Below are 16,109 nucleotides of genomic sequence, written 5' to 3'. Positions count from 1 at the left end.
TATTTCTTCACTTTAATGGAAATTAATTAAATAGGTGGTGACTGCAAAGACAAAGAAACGTGTGATAAATTCCATCACTATCTTGCCTAAGATACCCATTTATATGATGCATTAACAAATTCAAGGCCTGGCTATTGCAACAACCACTCTACAGTACACATCTCCTTTCGATAGTAAGTGAGGCATCTTCCTCTGACAGTTTTGCATGCTCTGCTCTTTACCCACAGACGCCGAGTTGCACTTTGTTCTTGACAGGAACTGTGATGATCTCTTCTCACCACCTACGAGGCACGCTGAGCCTCTCCCCTGCCCTCCATTCACCCCCCAGACTGCCTCCTATAAATATATGGGGCACCAGCGCTCTCAAACAGGAGGATGAGAAGGTGGGTGAGACGGGCACGGGCCAACACGCTCAGTTCTGCACTCACTTGTTTGTCATACTCTATGGGTTTTCCCAGACATGCCAACTGCAGCAAACATGTTCTCACAACATCTACAGATAACAACAAAGATGAGGAGGAAGCTTATACAACATTTCTACAAACAACAATATCACAGAATCAACATGCCTCGCCTCTGGTGTTGCCTTCGACAACCACATAGCAGGAAACATGGTGGCATGACTGCACAGCTCTCTGTACAAACAAATAGGATTCTTTGCAAGACAGAGGTGGATGGCTGACCAAAGGGAGGGCAAAAGCATGCTTTTATTCACATATTCACTGTAGCCAAATAGCCTCTCCTCACGTTGCCACAACAAATTGCTGGTTACAAAACTAATGGGATTATCTGTTTTTTGCATGTTATTGTCCCACTGATGTAATTTGCGTCCCCAAGACACACATCTAAACCGTGAACAAATGCCTAATCTTATTTCCAGACGTGTAATCTTCCTACCATCACCAAACATGCGCTAAGGGTTTCAGAATAAGCGGTGTATGAATGCCTCGTGGTCCTTTGCATTATAAAGACCAAAGATACAAAAACATGCTCCCTGCACGTCGTTAAGACGTTTGCAGCCGCTTTGAAACGGGGATAGGACTATTGACCAGAGAGATCTACAGAGGAACAGAGCTCCAATGCAACTTCAATGGAAAACTGTGTGGGTAGCCGTGCACTCAATGACGTAGGCCTAGCTCTGATTCTACAAAAGCATCCAAGAACACATGAAAATACTTTCTGCCATGTCATAACATCCAGAATAGGCACAGCTCTATCCTCTTTGACGTCGACGACAGCGCTGCATTGTGAATCAGATCAAACGTCTGGGCTAGCCTGGGGCGCATTATATCAGATTCAATTTTGGGTTGAGGCCCCTTCATTCATTTCTGACATTTACAGTTGGAGCAGCCCCCTCTCGGAGGCCTCTTGTATCTGGCTCTCTCTGTGGCCCCAGTCAAGTCAGCCACTCTGGAAAAACCCAGCAGTGCATCTGACTTGCATTGCCTGGCTCCGCCGTGTGTGTTCCGTTTGGCCCGCATCGCTGGTGGAGTAGAGCGCGCCAATTACCAGCAACTGCTCTCTCCGAGACGAGCATGATGTCATCCCCCGGTCCGCCATAACAGACTGCAGATGAGCGGGTTTTTGGACTAGAGAGGGCTGGGTCTCAAGCCAAATGAATGTGCCTCACACAGGCACAGCAAAGGAGCTGAAGACTTAAAACAAGGAGGATCTGACTGTACAAACTGCAGAAACACAGACTCCTAATACAGAATTAATATTTCTTCAATATTAATAGGTGCTTGCGTCACTTTGCGGTGCAAAATCAAAGGTTGTGTAAGAATTGAATTAGAAACACGCCGACAGTAGATGTTAGTGCACCAGCAGTCTCAGATAACAACCCGGGCTACAGATGGGTGTGGCCGACCACATGGGTGTTAATGACTGATGTCATAGCTGTTAGACAGCACAAAACGCCTCCAAGGCAGGACCTCTGTAGAGAGGAACAGCACACCTGAATGAACCACACCCCTGAAGACACAACACGGTGTACAGGAGAGAAAACAACTGACTGATGGGGTGTGCTCCCCTGGCCTAGGCCTCTGGAGGACATGTTTTTGTGTGGAAAGCCACAGATAGCCAACTGTGTCCTCGGATATCAAAGGAAGGATGAACAATACAGCACAATGAGGCACACACACACACCACTTCATTGATGACTGGTTTTGGCATCATCCCAGAGGGCTTTGCGCTTTTTAGGAAATGTTATAAAGCCACATCAGAGGCTGTCTCCTCTCCCAGAATGGACCTGTGGGTTACTAGCAGGCCTCCTTTCATTTCCCCATGTAATTCATCCAGAACTCTCCAACCACACACTCCACACACACTCCCCACCAGGAGTATAGGCTCTTTCTATAACCCCGCTCTGAGAAATAAATATTTGTTTTGGACTATTTAGGCGTGTAACGGAAATAGTTTAAAAAGACTGCTAGTGCAGTGACATCCAATGACTGTTATGTAGTCTTATATGACAGGGAAACTCCGTGGCATCATCAGGTGGTACACCTTAAAAGGAAAATTCAACCCCCAAACTATGTTTTGGTATTTGTTTCATCTGTCCATAGTTTTTGCTTGTCAGCAATCGCATTTTCAAGATATGGAACTTTCAAAATAAAGAAATCATCCGCGTATGATGCATTTTGCATCGTATGATGCAAAACACAGCTTCATATGACGCAAAATGTGATTGCTGACAAACAAACTATGTCAAGAATGGACTAATGAAACAAACACCAAAATATCGTTTTTGGGTGGAGTTTTCCTTTAAATATAGCAGTGCCTTGAAGGTCTCAGAAACTGCAAGACAAGAATGCACTTAATTATATCTGTGTGTAAGAAGAACCAACCAACACATACATAAAACAAGATGAACAGATGGCAGGTTAAGACAAGAGAAAGTGCTAAACAAGATTACATTCGAAAATGACTGGGGTGTTTATCAACAGATTACATTCAGGATGTTGATCAATCTTCCTGGATGACATCAGGTTAAGCCCAATGTTTCTCATCCTCAGAAGTAGGAGGTTTCTCATGGTAGACACAGAACTTTCACTGAGGGAACGTTTCTTTGGGGGGCCGAAACATTCTAAGGTACGTGACAGTGGCCAAATGACAACATTCCAACTCATTTCACTTCCCCTAAAGTTGAAAATGCTTTTTCAAGAGCATCTGGGCTCCTCTTCTGCTGAGAGCAGAGCGGAGCACTTTGATGGAAATCCCTCTCTTAATCTTCAAAGACCACAGCTCAGATACAGCTCAGAGGAGGGTCATAGTAGTTGGGAGTAAGGTGAGATTAGAACCTTAACAAACCTTAATAAACCTTGAACTCTCTTTGTCTCACTCCTCAAAAAGTGTGATTGTGTGTGGTAGAACTAGCCTGGCTACCATAGAACGATGTAGGGCTTCAGACAATGTAACTTAGCTCAACAGAAGACTGATCATTCATATGCTACGCTATGTTCAAAATCCTCCTCATCTTTAAGAGGAGAACACCATTGAGAAGACCCATAGGACAGTCTAGTCTGGGGTTATGAGGAAATTACCTCATAATCAGAAGCACCCTCGCCCAATCTCTGTCAATCATGGCTCATGATAGACTGATGGTTTGTTGAATGTCTACACGACTACGAAAACGACAGTCTAGGCCTAAATGTTAAAAGAATAACTCTGCTCTGTCCTCTTGACTAAGATCACACCCTATTATATAGCTGCCCTTCTCTCTCGCTCTATGGACCTCCACCCTATCACTCTGAAAGGCTGTGTGTGTTACCGTCATAGTAACTGGTGAGCTATGCCATGGTTCACATTCCTCTGCCATCCACCTCCTGTCCTGCCCACATTTTCCCACAGAACTCTAAACCCTGTGAATGAGAGTCTGCCTTTGTTATTATGCATTTTTCCTCCAGATCCCACCAACTTCCCCATGGTAGGAATGCAGCCGGAATGCCAACACCAGCTACCTGCATTAGAGGGCCTTTGTCCGGAAATAGGAACGGCTGAAGAAGAGAAAAAGAGCTTTGACAGTTGATACCTCGGCTCGAAGGAGCCTAGCCCACAATCCTTAGCAAATGAACAGTACATGCGGTCTGGATCAATGTTTAAACATGGCAAAGGGGCACAAGCAGAGAGGCAAAAAAGTATGTTTGCGCAGTTTGAGTCACAAGAGTTTGAGTCACGGGTCACAAGAGCCTCCCCCCACACGTCCCCCTGCACAAATCATTAACTTTTCTGCTGATGAGAGAACTGATTGCACGCATAGCACACTCGACACGATCACTATCTAAGGCAGCGTCCCAAATGGCACCCGATTCTCAATATAGTGCACTACTTTTGACCAGAGCCCTTCGGGAATAGAGAATAGGGTGCTTTGGGACACAGCCCAAATGTGTCAGGAGCAGATACAACACTGTGCTGTGGACTTATCATTTCAGCCCAGAGCTTGGAATGATGAGGCAGTCGTTTAGCCTGGAGTTCTAATTCCATACGTTCCTGCATGCTGACAGTACAGCACAGTGAGAGAGACCTGAGGATGCTAGATTAAATAAGCATAGTCTGGGCTTTCAGCACTGCTAAGAGAAGGGTTATAATCGGTGCATAAATTCATTTAAATTCGTATGTCATAGCCTGCATAAAGTGGACTCTCGCTGAATAAATACAGTCATTTCTCTGCAGAACAGCAATTTGTGATGTAATTCCTAAACCGATGCACCAATTTCCTGACATGATATGGCAGCATGCTGCTCTTCTGATAGCATATGAATGTTGTTAAATTTGATAGGCTACATGAGACATGAGTAACTCCTTGGACAAGAAACCCACATTCTCAAAGTACACTTGAGAGGAATCTAAACATTTGCAATCATTTCCAATACCAGCCAAAATAAAAAGCCATTGTAAGCGTGGGAACCAATGAATGCCACTGTACATGTTGGAGCAAGAGAATACAGAGGCTTTGCGATGGCATGCACAGGCAGAGCCAGCTATAAGGGCCCTGTGTGAAGTCAACAGAGAGGACTGTAACCTGAGAAGGCCTATCTCACGGAGTGAGACCGATCACTGATCTGGCCTAGAATCCCAGTCTGACAACTAACGAAGATAAGGTGCTAACAGAGGGATAGTAATAGAGGTAGAATGAATAGAGACTGGGACATCATATCATGTTAGCTGTTAGCCAACGTGCTGAAGAAGATTAGACTGTCTGAGTTCATTTCCTGGGTGAGCAGCAGACACTGCCAACTGTCTACAAACACAAAGCGAACCAAATCCGAACCACACTTCTCCCTCAGTCTTGAATCTTCAGTTATGGTGGTCAGACATATGATCCAACATCCTCTTAGAAAATGCAGACGTGTGGTTTTAGTTTTACGACCCTCACGCCAACTAGACTCATAGGCAGCAAAGCTGACCGACGGGAGAGGTAAACTTCATGAGGTCCAGACTCCCTCTGGAGAGGATATATTTTATGAACTCAGAAGGGGAAAGCTGAAGCACGGCAGCCTATATATGACCAGAGAAAAGATTCCACTGTTTCCAGACAGTTTAATTTATGAGTGAATCTTAGACAAGGGTTACTGGTAAGAAGGAGTACCAGGAGTACCATTTAGCCCGTGTATCGTAGGAACACATGCCTGCATTCACAGTCAGTCAGTGCTGATATCAATATGAGTCAAGGGTCATGACCCTAGAAGCAAAGGTGAAGTGCCACAGGCCACCAATCAAAGCACATCACAGGGATACCTCCACAATGAACTGACAGATGGATGTCTCACTGCTCAGCAGATGGAAGACCATCTCACAAGAATTAGGCGTCGGTCTACATTTACCACTAGACGGTACAGCTAGAATTTTTGATAAACTTATTGTGGCAGGTCAGAATCATGCACCTTTATTTTTCAAGAGACAACAAGTGGATAGTGTTTCAGTGCTACATTCCATTATATTATTCTACATTGATACGAATGGAAACATCAAAGTCATGCAAAAGACATTCCCATTCAGTTCTTGTTTGTTATTATTTACATCCTCACTTCACCATGGACACCAGGGTCTGCACACTCAACACGGAGAGCGAAGCAGAATCATTTCCTCTTTGAAAACCCGTTTCATGACAGCCGGTAGATGAGCTAGAGATTTCATGATGACAGGTTGACTTGGATTAAAGTAGAAGAGTAGGTCTAGTTATGACAGGGTGGACGTCAGAGATTAAAGTAGTGGTCATTGGACATATGGAGGAACATAGGCTTTTCTTCATGGTGAAGTAGGTGAAAATTCAGCACTAAATCAAACTATTCTAACTAACACCATTGGCAATGTCCTGATTCTAGATAAGAGATGGTGACTGCAAAGGCAACACAAAAGGGGTGGTTTGTCTCTCAATCCTACGAAAGTCATTGTCCTCTGAATAATTAGAAAATGTTGCATGAGACTACTAAGCCCTCAAAATCAACGGGCATTTTTGTGAATGGAATCCGCTGCCTAACAGCATATACTGTGCAGTAAATATTGCTCAAGAGGAAGGAAGGAAGACTGGACGGATGACACCAGTGATGTAGCACCCCTCTTTCACAGCCACTAAGTCGATGAAAGCAGTAAGAAATGCCAGAAGGAAGCCATGTTGAATTCTGAAACTGGCATCTTTGGCAAGACAGACGGAATACTGGGATGGGTAGGGATATGTCACAAATATTCACTCACATTCTCAAGCAAACCACTGACCTGAGTTCCTGAAATCCACCATAAACCATCCACACTCTCCTAGTAACTGGTACACACACATAAACAAAGAACCCAAAGCATTAGGAAACCATGTCCAAAGACAACACTAGCACTTGAGCGCTGCCACACTGCAAAGCCTGTAGAATGTCATCACCTAGATCAGTTTTTGGGGGAATTCAGTCCAGCTTTCAACTTACTCTTGAAAGTTGCAATAGTAGAACGAATGCAGAGGGTGCAATTTCGAAATTGGGTAGTACCTTATCAGTTTTCCTCTTGTTATGTCAGTCATTGCAGACCTTAGAGAGCTATTTATAACTTGTCAGAAATGTCCAGATCAAGTAGTCCATGTCAGCTAACGTTTTTTAGCTAGGTTGTTTAGCCCATAGATTTTGTAGTGATGTTCGAGTCACTCAAATATCACATCAATACACATTAGACATGGCAAAATATATAGATCTGCAAGAAAATCTGCTTTAAAACTGCAAAATGTTCTCTGCACCCCATGACAAAATGTGTAGAACTGCAGGAAATACGTTTTAAAACCTGCAAAATGTTCTCTCTGCCAACAAGAGGGCTGTGAACAGTGTGTGTCATGAACAGTGCTTGTGCCCATAGAAATAGATGACACTGTGGTCAGGCAATGAGTTCAGCTGGCCCACATGCAGGTTTAGTCTCTTCCCTCGCTCTTGGCGTGTCAAGAACTGTCACTGTTATGGGCAGAGATAAGTCACCTTGCCAAGATCTAGAAGAGTAAATCATGTAAACACAATACAGTAACCAATCCAGACCGACTGAAAACCTTCCAAATAAAAGAACGGTTCATAAGGTGCCTCCCATAAGGTGTCCACTGTCCAGGTGGGTAATGACAGTACAAAGGTACAGACGACAGACTGGGAGGCTCAACAATGGTGGTGCAGACATGTAGCGTATGCCACACGTATGAATAGGTGCTAATGTGTCGCCTATGTTAAGGTAAGTTAAGCGTACACTGGAGCCACAGATGGGGTATGGAGGGGTGTGTCACGGCAGGTGTTCTCCCCGAGTGAAAATTGTGGCACACGCCAGCCATCTTGTGATTATAAGGGGAACATTCATGCAATAACACCTGGTTAGTGTTGGCCTCATTGTAACTGGGCATCAATAATTAATTTACAACTATAATAGAAGAGAAAGAGAGAGAAATAGAGAAAGATGTCTGTCATCTTACTCCAAGCTCAGAATTATTTTGGACGCATTGTTCTATGTCATTACTGAAATTCAAAACTGTTATTTGAACTATCAAAGTCAAATACCTCCAGATGCAAACACACCTGCATCCTATTTTTCTGTTCATTCCTCGTGTTATTATTTTTCTATTGGCGTTGTTGGAAAGTAAGTAAGAATTTCACTGCTTGTCTACACCTGTTGTTCACGAAGCATGTGACAAATGACATTTTATTGGATTTTATTAAAAACAGAGCAGCATTTATAGGGGGCAGCCCAAAAATATATCTGCCAATCAAGAGTGAGGTTTAAGACTTAGTTACAAAACTGTCACATTTGTGTAGTGTCGAGAGTAGACTCAAGCGTCAACTCTAGAAATGCAACATCTAAAAGGAACAGTGACACGCCAGAAAGCACTGTACATCAGCACTGTACATACTGAATGCATTACTCTGCTACTGTCCGCTGACTGTGGGTTGGAGATGCCCACGTAGGCTACTACCAGTGGCACTGTGTAGACATCTTCCATTCTGTCAGTGCGAGGCAGGCTGTGAGCACACGGGCACCATTTCAACTGGTCCTCAGTGTCTTGGCTAAGGTAGTGGGAACAGTTTTTATTAACTATGTATGAGATTCCCCAGACAGACGGGCTATACGAAGTTGTACATGTGCTGTAAAGTATGTACTGTAAAGTATGTACTGTAAAGTATGTACTGTAAAGTATGTTGAGAAGGAATAGGTGGATTGGAGATATTCTATCTGCCCCTCATTCTCCTTTTCTGAGAGAAAGATGATAGGCAAATGACCAATAGAAGAAAAAGAAGAAAATAGAAGAACAGAAAATAACAGAATAGAGAAGACTATAGAAGAACATAACATTTCAATGCATGTCATTCCAAACCACATTTAAGTACGAGTATTGAGAGAGCCTGTGGCACATACAGTGGGTGTTTTAGGTCTTGCAGGGCTCACTTCAGTAACTGGAAAAAGACGCAATACATTTTCAGGTGCTACCTGGAAAAATTACAGTTTATTTCTCTGTTGACAGTAGTGATATCGAAACAGAACAGAGTACCGGTAACTACTGCATAAACCAATTGTTCTGAAACAAGGTGAGTCACATATTTTCCATGTCAGGCAAATATTATCACCAATGAGTCAATGGCCTTCTTCAGGTTTTCCCCCAGAATACCTCAACTCAGCACACTCTTCAAACCACCCGTCTTATAGTGGTTTCAGAACGTGTGGTCTCTGAAGCTTACAAGATGACTGTACTAATGACAGGGTGAAGGGTGTTTGCCTCCACCTATTGGCTAAGCTCAGTAATGCCCTATGAATGTCCAACGTATCCAGCATAAACAAAACCTCAAAACATATACACACCCCACCAAATATACTTAAACAAATCCATGTAATTGCACATAAACAATGACCCATTACCCATCATTTTAAAGCGAAAATCATCAAGATAAATGACATCCTCAATGCTACATGAAGACAACAACCCCTCCGATAGGTAGTTCACCCTGCAGTGAGTGCACCTTGTGTTTGGTCTCCAGCCTCCACTCTTTATCCCTTTAGCTCCGTCAGCCTGAGGACCACTCCTGTTGCTTTCCCTCTGGGGTTCGTCTGTAGAGCAGCATATACGCTGTGTCTTCTCTGTTAACAAAGGATAAGACACCTGTCAACTGATGCCATTTCCCCCACAGAATTGATCCTGTATATTACTGAGAGATGTCGCCATTCTAAAGAGAAGTAATTGTGTGTTAAAACCTTACCGTTGACTTCCTCCATAGGTGTTCTGTACTTCCTTCCAGCTAACCTGTGTTTGTGCAAAAGTTATGTTACTTTTAATGATACCAAAGAAAGGTATATGCATAATACAAACTTGCTGAGTGGTGTAAACATTCTTCCACTCATTTTCTCTTACCTGCCGTACATAACTATCATTAGCGTAGTACCAGCTCTGGTCCTTGTGACGAACGTATGCTGTGTAGTGTCCAAACATGGCATCGCCGGAGTGCACTATGACTGCACACAAACTGTACTGGCTGTCACTCTGAAAAAATGAACAAATACAATTTGATATATGTCAGTAAAGCTGTATAATTTCCCTCCAATTATGTTGTGATAAAATGTAAATGTGTTTATGTAGGCCCATGTGTAATTTTTTTATGAGCATAATGTTGTATATTAGCATACCTCAAACAAATATGGTAAACATATGCCTATCTACCTGTACATAACGTTCTGACAGTGCCTCTGCTGTCAAGATCTCAGAAATGTTCAGGGTTTCTGGGAAGGTGACTTTGTAGTGTAGTTTCCTGGTGTAACCATGGGAATTACGGAATCTCTTCAGGTGAAGACACAAGACAGGGGGCAGGGAGATGAGTTTGAAGCCCTACATAAGAAAGAACAAGATGGAGTAATTCAGTGAACAGGCAAATCACAACAGTCTCTACAATGGAACATCCTTTCAGTTCTAAAGAGCTGACCTGTTTGAATGGCTTCTTCTCTCCACACTTTTCACAGTAGCACTTATCTCCATCCCTTAGCTCCTGAAGCTTGAAGAAGAACCGTACACAGTCCTCCTGGAAGACCACAGAATAGGAAAGACACAGAGACTAAATTTTTAAACAAACCACATCCTCCCTTTGACAGCTATCAAAAAGGGCAATGTAACATTCAGAGCTAAGGACTTTGAATAGAATCCCAATATAAGAGAAAACTCGAGCCAAGTTTGAGGGAACCCTCACCAGGGAGTCATGGCTCTCACTTATGTGCATGGGGAGGCTGAGTAGAAAGCTGGTCCCAGTTTCGATGTATGTACATTCTAGACACTGAAGGTATGTCTCCACGGTAACCTTATACAGAGAGTGAATCTCCTGAGCCTGGGGATGGAGAACACAGACAGAGAAACTTCCTATCGTATCATCTCCAACATGCTTTTTGTTGGGTGTCCCTGTTGTTATTTTTTAGATGATCTAATATTATGTCAATTTAAGTAGTACATACCAAGGCCTTGTCACTCATCTGTTGTTGGATAAGGTTTAGAATGGAGAGGAATACCTCATCTGCATCCTGTTGAACATGGACTGAGAAAAACATTCTTGTCAATGTTAAAGTTGCAGACAGAAAATTATATTCTTTATAATTCATAAATGTCTTTGCTTTTTTCTCCAAGTAATGACACGTAGACTACTCATACAGCAGATGTAATTTCTGTCCAGGCAGCGCAGGAAGTCTTGATGAGGAGCAGGCTGGGATTGGTCACTCTGCATGGCTAGTAGCACCTTCCTCAGATACAGAGGGACACTCTCCTTGTCAACTGGGTTCCACCTAAGAACATAGCATTCCCAGCACTCAATGCTTTCCCACAAGCAGCCTGATAACTAGCAGTAAGCTAACTAATATCTTTGTTACATGTTGATTCTTAATAGCGACACATTTTAACCTGCCACCTGGCTTACCCTTTTAGCAGATCTACCAGTTCCCAGGTGGCAGAGAAGGACTGCAGCAGAGCGTTCACACAGCATGACAGGCCATAGTTCATCAGACCTCTTAGGCCTACGGGTATCAATATGATCATAACATATCTGCATTCCTCAATTCTATCCAGACAGCTAAGTAATAATAATGTGTTATGTCTCACAGGAGGTTAGTGGCACCTTAATTTGGGGTGGACCGGCTTATGGTAATGGCTGGAGCAGAATCAGTGGAATGGTATCAAATACATCAAACATATGTTTTCCATGTGTTTGATGCCATTCCATTCACTCAACAGCTTCCTGTGCTTGTGTCCATATTGATCAATGCAAAGTGTGTGGTGTAAATTGCAGTGATGCTACTGCTGATTATGGTCAGAATTTCTTCCTGACCATGTGATCTGAACAGGCAAAACTCAGGACCCTATAGCGGCTTAGTAGGGTTCAGTTATAGGGAAATGTGTAAAACAGGTCCCTGATCAGGGAAAAATAACCAGCCCATCAGCTTGTTTCAGAATCTACTTTCCACCATATGCATTCAGTCCAAGCCCGTACCTTCTGACCTACTCCCGATAGGTAGACTCCAACTACAGCAGCACTTTGAGAACATTCTTCGTGCCATCAGGGCTATCGTTTTAGTTGGTCTATTGTTGGACTACTGTTGTTGAGTTAATTAGTCCAAGGGGTCCGGGCACCTCGCTGTGAGTGAAATACAAATGAATAACTGGATCGTCATCATACATTTTTACATAGCTGAGTTTACTCAACTTTGAGAAACTCGTCTAACATTAGGGGTGCATTTTTTGTGAATCCAAAACACTGCATATAGCATAATATGTATTTATTTTCAGCAACTATTTCACTTACTTTATCGATCTCATTGACTACCCACAGCCTTGCGAAAAAAATATATGGAAAAAACGCGACTTGACACTAGTGCGGCATCACTTTCACTTTCTATTTCTGTCAAACTTTAGGTAAAAACGAAACTAACGAAACTGAGTCCATTATATCGCCATCTGCCGGACTTTGGGCTAAGTGCCATTCATTTCTACCGATTTCTATCTTATCTTATTGTTGGGCTTTGTTGAGGTCGCCATATACAGTATTTTAAAACAGCATTGAGTGTCATTTTCCTGTAAAATTCCATGTCAAGACTATAAAGTAGTTGACAGCGACAGTTAACACAAAATGGACTTCTGTTATGTAAAAGGTTGCCCACATAGTGCTAGACAGCTGTGTACGCAACAATTTTAAATCAGCATGGAGGCAACCTTTCGCAGCAAGAGAAGATATGGGACGTATTATGGGACAAGATATAGAACTATTGATGGGGGCCTCCTTCAGAGCGGTACAGTATGAAACCCACATAGTTGGTTGGATGGCATCCCCTAGTGACAAACCTGATCAAACTGTCATTTCTTCAGCGGAGAATGAGGATGAAGCTCCCAGGGGTTGAGGTCTTCATGGCAGGGGCGTCATTTCCTAAACCTAGGGTATGGCAAAGTTGGAGGACGGGTTGAAGCTCATTTACTGCATTTCTACACAATTCAAAAACTCTCAAATGCATTTAGGAGAACAGCAAAAACAACCTAAATGCACTCCAGCCATTATCACCTTGGCTGCAGTAGCTTCATTCACCTCAGTCAATAGGGGACTTAACCTTCTACAAATATGTCATACTGCAATTAGCTACTACGCACTAGCTCAGCACAGGGGTCAAACAGTCTAGTTTAGTTACACGTCAAGTCAAACAGTTACCTAGCTATCTTCCAGATCTGCACTGTTCTCTGGAGAACTGTGTCAATGCTCTCTCTGTCCATCGTCCTAAAGCCAGCTAACCATAGTCCTAAAGCTAGCTAACCGGGCAAACAGCCTTCCCGCCCTGCTCTGAGCCCTCCGCATGTTCCTAAAGCCAGCCCTCTAATACCGCTAAACTGGATTTGCCTTTTAATTGGGATTGGAATGATTTTAGTTGCCAATTTTAAATTGTTGGTGGTGAGCTAGGTAGGATATGGTGACTGCCATACTCTGCCATACCCAAATGACGCCCTACTTCACAGGTCCAAAACATTAGTCCCAGACCCGAACGAGGACAATCAGACCCGGATCCGAACAGACCTGGTCATTTAAAATAAAAAAAGAAAGCAGACCCGAATGGATACAAGGACACGTCCGATTTTTGGACCCAGTCACTTGTTTTTTTACCAATAATGTATATAAACCCTAAATTGCTGATATTTGTATTGCCCAATGAGAGGTTTTGAAGCCACCGTCCGCCATATTGGTACTCCTCAGAAGGAGCAGTCCTCATAGACGGGTTGGATGTTTAGCAACAAAATCGACTTGTGCGCAACTATGGGGCAAAACTGGTGGGGTTATCTTAGATTGTTGACAACATGTTAACTCTATTATGTCTCCAAATATTTATTGAAAACATAAATTCATTTGCATAATGAGCACTTGTTATCTCTCAAATACATCGTTACAGTTGTTGATTAGCTAGCTAGTGAATTTTTGCCATATTAGTGTTACAGATGAAAATCGTACTCTCCTTGCGTTGTGTTTTGTCCTAATAAATCACCTCAGCCAGTGGTCCCAGTTGAGCATCATTTATTTCTGTTGCTGTTGTTAAATACGAAACAGCACGTTAGTTGTGCAGGGCTTAACGATATTGATGGCTGTCGATGGCAAAATCCCTTGCATCACATTTTCATACTGGGGAACAAAATACAAAATACAATACAAAATATAACATGTGTAAATACCTGTTGTTAAATAGGAAACTGCACGTTAGTTGTGCAGGGCTTAACGATATTGATGGCTGTCGATGGCAAAATCTGTAGCATGAAGACAACTGTGTTAGCAGTGGGCTTATGTGACCATTACATCGGTGTATGCTAGCTAACACACTTATTTACAGCAATCATATGCCAAAGCACATCCCAGAAAGCCCCTCAATCCCTAACAGGTACCATATACCCACACATGTATAAATCAGTAATGTACCCCCTATCTGCAAGCGGGGTCAATCACAACACGCCTTATTGTCATCAGAGTTGAACCAACCAATAAGAATGCTTGAACATTAAATACACCTTTCTTTAGAGGCAAGTGGAAACATAACCAACCCTGTTACATTAGCACTGACATAAAATCAGTCAAAAAAATTCTAAACAAGACATGGTATCAAGCACAAGATAAAACTAGCTGAAACGAGCCACCTACAATTCCCCACACGGCAGCTTCTTGTCATTGTTACCAGCTATCTGACCGTTCAGAATCATAACAAAGTACAGCTTCCGGCCACATCAATGCTCGTGCATTATTTATGTGGCGTTGTCAGCCAACCCATCATTACAATTACAATCACTTGGTTTCATTTCATTCTTGATGCATAACTTTACACTTACATTCTGGTGTGTTCATGAGAATGAATAAAGCGCTACTTTAATGAGCAAAATTATACTTCACAAAATGTTTATAAAATTGTGATTAATGCAAAGAAAACAGATGGATTATATTCATAAAATGAAGGAAATCCCTAATCGTACAAACATACAACTAATGCACATCAGCAGATACTGTAAATGTACTGTACTGTACTATAAATGTATAAAGCTTATAATGTACACAACTACTTCATGGTGTGAGGTTCGCAATTTGCCATTATATAAAGTGTGCAAAGCTATCATCAAGGCAAATGCTGGCTACTTTGAAGAATCTCAAATATTATTTTGATTTGTTTAACACTTTTTGGGTTACTATATGATTCCATGTGTTATTTCATAGTTTTGATGTCTTCACTATTATTCTACAATGTACAAAATAGTAAAAAATAAATAAAATCCCTGGAATGAGTAGGTGTGTCCAAACTTTTGACTGGTACTGTATATATATTTTTATGTAGTTATCCCACTTCCCGGAGAGTAGTTTCGGTATCTGTACCTAATAATTTGGTCACTGGACCTGATACCTTGTATTAGAAACAATACTGAAGCTTCTGACAATTGTGAGAGCAAAATTGCAAGGTTATGTTATAATGCTGTAATTGCATCAAATGGTTGTTTTATGCAACAGAATAGAGGGTTCTTATAACTCTACTGTGTCTGTGTGAACTGAAAGTGGGCCTGGGGGATTTAACACTGACAGGAGATTTATGATGTCTTTGGGTGACACCGCATTCCAGAGTATGAGTTAATGTTTCTGTACTGGAGTACCAGGGGGAGATGGCTCCAGTATGGAGCTGGGGGGGCCAGACCCTGGTCTCTACACAATGAGGACAGTTTTTACAGCAGATACTGTCTGCTGTGAATTATAAGTATCTTTCATACAAATATTTACCTTGTGACCCATTCCATACATCTGTTGTTTGCCATGTAGACTGAAGGAGGATGGACTTTGCTATAAAATGCTGTGACTGAAACCAGCTTGTTCAGTTCTTAGTGATCACCTCCAGGGGTGATTACCAACGAGCTCCATTACTGCACTGATTACATAATAAAGTTTGATTGTTTTGAAGAAATCTAAGCCTCTCCTTTTGATTACAATAATTCTACCACACAATTTTCTACTGGAGAATATGGGTGACCACATGTCTTATTCAAATATCATTGTTGTTGACAACACATGTAACCAAAATTATTCACAGTCTTCTCATTTCCATATAATCTGTCACGGTTCTGCGCCCCAATAGGGCATAAGCCA

At 42.3% G+C, this 16,109-nt stretch overlaps 1 protein-coding gene across 3 annotated transcripts; it reads right to left on the bottom strand.

Moving 5' to 3' along the window:
• Nucleotides 1-8,917: 8,917 nt before the first annotated feature.
• On the bottom strand, nucleotides 8,918-14,689 carry LOC106609458 (ubl carboxyl-terminal hydrolase 18). 3 transcript variants are annotated; one of them, XM_014208316.3, is made up of 13 exons: nucleotides 14,631-14,689; nucleotides 14,171-14,242; nucleotides 12,806-12,893; nucleotides 11,958-12,101; nucleotides 11,388-11,484; nucleotides 11,126-11,256; nucleotides 10,933-11,012; nucleotides 10,674-10,808; nucleotides 10,413-10,508; nucleotides 10,154-10,318; nucleotides 9,848-9,976; nucleotides 9,696-9,739; nucleotides 8,918-9,576 (listed from the first exon to the last, which is right to left on the bottom strand). In XM_014208316.3, exons 4-13 carry the CDS (start codon nucleotides 12,022-12,024, stop codon nucleotides 9,504-9,506), a joined length of 1,017 nt encoding a protein of 338 aa, XP_014063791.1. In that variant the 5' UTR covers nucleotides 12,025-12,101; nucleotides 12,806-12,893; nucleotides 14,171-14,242; nucleotides 14,631-14,689; the 3' UTR covers nucleotides 8,918-9,503. The 3 variants fall into 3 exon arrangements, with proteins under 3 accessions (XP_014063791.1, XP_014063790.1, XP_014063794.1); XM_014208315.3 differs by lacking the exons at nucleotides 14,171-14,242; nucleotides 14,631-14,689 and adding an exon at nucleotides 13,164-13,278; XM_014208319.3 differs by lacking the exons at nucleotides 12,806-12,893; nucleotides 14,171-14,242; nucleotides 14,631-14,689 and adding an exon at nucleotides 12,270-12,368.
• Between the last annotated feature and the right edge of the window lie 1,420 nt (nucleotides 14,690-16,109).

This window comes from Salmo salar, chromosome 07 (assembly GCF_965601325.2).
Source record: "Salmo salar chromosome 07, fSalSal1, whole genome shotgun sequence".
Lineage (NCBI taxonomy): Eukaryota > Metazoa > Chordata > Actinopteri > Salmoniformes > Salmonidae > Salmo > Salmo salar.
The sequence above is the reverse complement of the archived record's forward strand: the minus strand, read 5'-3'. Positions and strand labels throughout refer to the sequence as shown.